The sequence below is a fragment of the Barbus barbus genome (assembly GCF_936440315.1).
Source record: "Barbus barbus genome assembly, chromosome: 25".
NCBI classification, from domain to species: Eukaryota; Metazoa; Chordata; class Actinopteri; order Cypriniformes; family Cyprinidae; genus Barbus; species Barbus barbus.
The window spans coordinates 23444720-23449282 of NC_136753.1; the positions used below are offsets into that span (position 1 = coordinate 23444720).

Sequence of the window (4563 nt, forward strand, 5' to 3'; positions counted from 1 at the left end):
CAAAGGCAGCGAAGGATACATCTATGCTGTCTTCAAAAATAGATCAGATGAAGGTATCTCATGAGACAGGAAGTGAAGCTTACTTTGGATTCAGACGTGCCTTGATGCCTGCCTACCTTGGAATGTGTCCTCCAAAGGTAGCATTTTTCAGTTTTCGGATACAGCCTTCGAATGTGACCTTCTTTCACAGGAATTCGGAGGATGCATGAGGTGTATCCTTCACTGCTACAGATAACCCACAATTCTTTGCGTCGCCGTAAACAACCATCATTAATTTGAAAGATACACACAAGCGCAGATGTGGTGTTTACAACTTACCTTAAATCGCCTCCGGTAAAATTGGATAAACTTTGTTCTTAATATCCTCCTCCTTTTTTTCTCTAACATGTCTGTTGTACATATGCTGCAGCTTCTCAAGCACTGAGCAAAATAAAAAATGTAAAAACGTTTTTCTTCAAATTACTTTCCAAATTTAGAAATAATTTTCCTTCATTTAAGTATTGTGAGAGCGCAACCATGCTCTAAATGTGTTGGCATAGCAATGTGATACACTCTGTATATGCATCCTACAGAGGATGTGACCTCCAGAGGGTGCAGCCTTCTAAATGAGACACAGCTAGTATTAGTTTGACACCACAATGCGGGGTTAACACTTTCTCTGGAGCTGGGTTTTCATAACCCCAAGTAAACCCATTTCTAAATTACAAGTATGATAGGTTCCTCTCTAGGTACCATAGCTTTTAAAAGCATATGATTGAGTGAAATTAAATTCCATGTTTTGGCATGAAATCATAAATCTGAAAGCTAAATAGAATCAAATATCAGTGTGCATGTATTCAAAAATAATAATCTTGAGAAAAAGGTAATACTTGGTTTACACACTGAACCTTTGAATGTTGATAACGTTACATTATCACCTACACAGAACTATGGTTCAGTAAGAAACTGAAAGATTGCGCTATAGTTCTTGAATAATGAACTGTCAAAGAGCTGTTACACACCACTCCAAGAACAGCCACCACACGTTGACCATGCCTGAAGTTATTTATTTTGGTCATATTCTGACATTTTGGCAATAGCGTTTACATTTTATGACCTCATTGCCATAATTTACTTATTTTCTGTAATTTATTTTCTATTTTCCATAAAGATTAAATAAATTCCATAAAATAAAATCTAAAAACGATCAAGAAAACACTTTTACAACTATACACTTTGTACATAAAAATTTGCATTGTACACCGGCAAACATCTTCATCAGAGGTACTGATCCTGGAATGGAGATGCTGGGAGACATTTGGACTTGCCATCAGCTATGGTGATGCAGGCTAGGTTGGGCAGACAAGGGCATGTATGATGGAGTCTCTTGCCAAAGAATGGCACCTAAGTAGAAATTAAAGATTAAAAAACAGGAAGATAGGGAAAAAAACCTTAATAAACATGGAGGAAAGTGAGGAAATTAACCTTGTGGCTCATTGGATGACAGTCTTCTCCCTCCTGACCCATTGGGATGCACATTCGCAGGCTCCGGATCCACAGGCTGATTGCACAACACATGCCACCTCCACACTGAGAGTCCTTCTCACATGCCTGCACACACACACACACACTTTCTCATTATAAATATATCAACATGTCCACCTTTGACTCTAGTGAGAAAACACAGCAGTGATTAAATGTTCAGTGTGTCGACCTCATGCAGTAAAATAGCACCACACGACAAATCTGAAGCATTTTTAAAGCTATGTATAGTGAGTAGGAGTCCAAAAGTGGCATAGGATTTTCTCTTGTGGATGCAGGCTACTGATTTGCCTTGACAGACTGAGTAGGATGATGGTCTCAGTGTGTTTGAAAACGCCATGCCTCCATCTCCATTAGGCCTGGGGTGTTCTGACAGCACTCTCACATATTTTGGGAGTGCAGTAGGCTTTACTGTCCTGACAGGTGTGGAGGAAATGCATTTTAGCATCCCAACACATTCATGTCAAACAGCACAGCATCTCTGCTGACCCTAGGAAATGCTCCGAGAGTTTCAAACATTACAGCATTGAACAAATTCATGCATGCTTGAATCCTTAAAATATTACATTTATAATTTTATTACATCACATTATTTGTGTGTGCTAAGATCTGTAGATGTAGATCTGTAGTTTTAAAAGTGAAATGCAGAGCTTTGATTTGTGTTGTTGAATAATTCAGAATGAACAGTGTGCCTAATATATCATCTGCACCCTTAAAGGTAATGTATGAGTTAAAGGGATGTTTTGCCAAAAATGGAAAATCCCTCATCATTCACTCGCCTCATGTTGATCCAAATCTGTGACTTTGTTTCTTCAATGGAACATAAAAGAAGATATTTTGCATTTGTATAAAAATACAATGAAAGTCAATGGAATCAAAACTACTGAATTACCAAAGTATCTTCTTTTGTGTTCGTTCGGGGTGACATGAGGGTGAGTAAATTTGAGAGAAGTTTTTTGGGTGGACTATCCTTTTAATAACCAAACAATAAAAATAAAAGAATTCAAATAAAACTTTTTTTTCATATGCATCCTCAGTCTGTATTGTTCCTGAACCAGTTACAAATTAAAAGCAAACAAATAAATCAATACAAAATAAATGAATTATATATAATCTGGATATTTATATGCTTATTGTTATGTGAAACAGCTTATTCAGGACAGTGCTAAATAAAAAATAACATGAAATTTTATGCATGCCTCCTTTGTTAAAATTGTTATAAAATTGTTAAATCTTGCATCGTACAACAACATATGATATATATATATGATGTGTGTGTGTGTGTGTGCGCCATATTGCAGGTAATAAATATACTGTAATTTGTTCTACATAATGCTATGGTGAAAAAAGTTATTTAGAAAAATGTACACAAATGGCACAAAGATAGATGTAGTAAATAACTGAAAAAAAATAACTCAGAAAAAAGAAAAGAAACAACTTCAATCAAATATGACACCATCAATAATAATAATTAAAAAACAACAGAACACAATAATTGAGTGTTATGGTTCTATATCGTTCAATCCACTTGACCAGACTGGCTCTTGAAGTTGTAAGGGTCACTCACCCCAGTGATGACTGCAGTCGAACCACAAGACACCAGCACCAGGCAGAGAATGACAGAAATGTTAGATGTCATGGTCGTCAAACGCTGGTCTCACAGGTTTCTCTCCCCTGAAGAGAGGGGTCCAAGTACTACAAACTGCTCAGACACACCAAAAAAAAAAAGACTTTGAAGTATAGTTTTTCTTCAAGTGCCAGTGTCCCACAGGTACAAAGGGCTGTCACGTAATATGTGAGTAGATGTATGTACTGTATACTCCAAAATGTGAAGAGAGGCAGCTTCACAGTTGTTCTGATGAGGGACGGATGGTTTATAAGCAATGTCCTTCATTCAGAGTTATCAGTGAGTCACGTCTTCATACGTGAAAGAGATGAAGTACGAAAGAGAGGAACAAAGAAATCCAAGGTAATACAGTTGAACTCCCACCCACCTGACACACATTACACCCCTCACAATTATAACATTCCCTCATACCTAATAATATATTTCCATTGTCCTGGCCTGTTGCAATTTAAATGCATAAATTATAAGCATTTCAAACAATAATATAAAATTAATTAAAAACCAGAATTACAAAGTCCTTGCGCTTGTAATTTTTGTGAATTATTGTTAGGTTCAAATATAATCATTTGACCCGTAAAACCTACAATATTTCCCAAGGCTAACAAACCTGTTTGGACCCAAATTTCAGTTCACGACTCTGTCAAAAATGACGTGTGCCACACAAAAGGTGTTTTTTTGTCCCCCCCACTCCCAGGGTTTTTTTCAGTTATTATTATTCAATATTTACTTTAATAAATGACTGAAATGGCAATGAAAAATTATGGGGAAAAAAAATTGAGGAAGGAAAGCTATGAATGGTGTTCATTCAGCAGGTCAGGGATGACAACGTCAGATGCAAATGTCCTTGAGCATTAACAGCGGTGGTTCAAGGTGGAAAAGACTTTGAAAAGATCTTTTACGCACAGCAAGGAATGTGAAAGAGCTGCCTGTCAACATTGTGATCACAGAAATGTTGAAAGCACCCACAAACATAAACTATAGCTTTTCATTGGCAGAATTTGGGATTGAAACTCTGAGGGTGCTGCTACCAACAGATAAAAATACAAATTTCTTTCACTTTACTCTAAGATTGTCCCACCTTGCTTTGTTTTAGCCATTTAAGTGTTTTAAAAAAGTGTTTGGGCATTTCAGTTACCTGTGTATGCATGTCTCTGTATCAGAAAACTAAATATCAAACCAAGTGGAATTTTTGCTACAGATTGTAACCATCTGTGTCAAGGTGAGTTTGAGGTCATGGAAATAAAGTAATTTCTCCTCAAGTTCACACAGGTGTCCTGACAAAGTAACCACAGGTGTAGTTCATCACTTGACTACATCATTTGACAACCAGAAAGTGTCCAAAATACACTATAGTGCCAAAAGTATTGGGTCACCCCCTTCTAATGAACATGTTTGACTACTTTAGTAATTTCTAT

General features: G+C 36.7%; 1 protein-coding gene across 1 annotated transcript; it reads right to left on the bottom strand.

Annotated features, from left to right (window-relative positions):
* Nucleotides 1-1257: 1257 nt before the first annotated feature.
* On the bottom strand, nt 1258-3160 carry LOC306845161 (toxin MIT1-like; the record flags this gene model as incomplete). The annotated part of the gene is made up of 3 exons (XM_079377796.1): nt 1258-1383; nt 1465-1590; nt 3089-3160. The coding sequence occupies 3 exons, from the start codon at nt 3158-3160 to the stop codon at nt 1258-1260; spliced, it is 324 nt and encodes a 107-aa protein (XP_079233922.1).
* Between the last annotated feature and the right edge of the window lie 1403 nt (nt 3161-4563).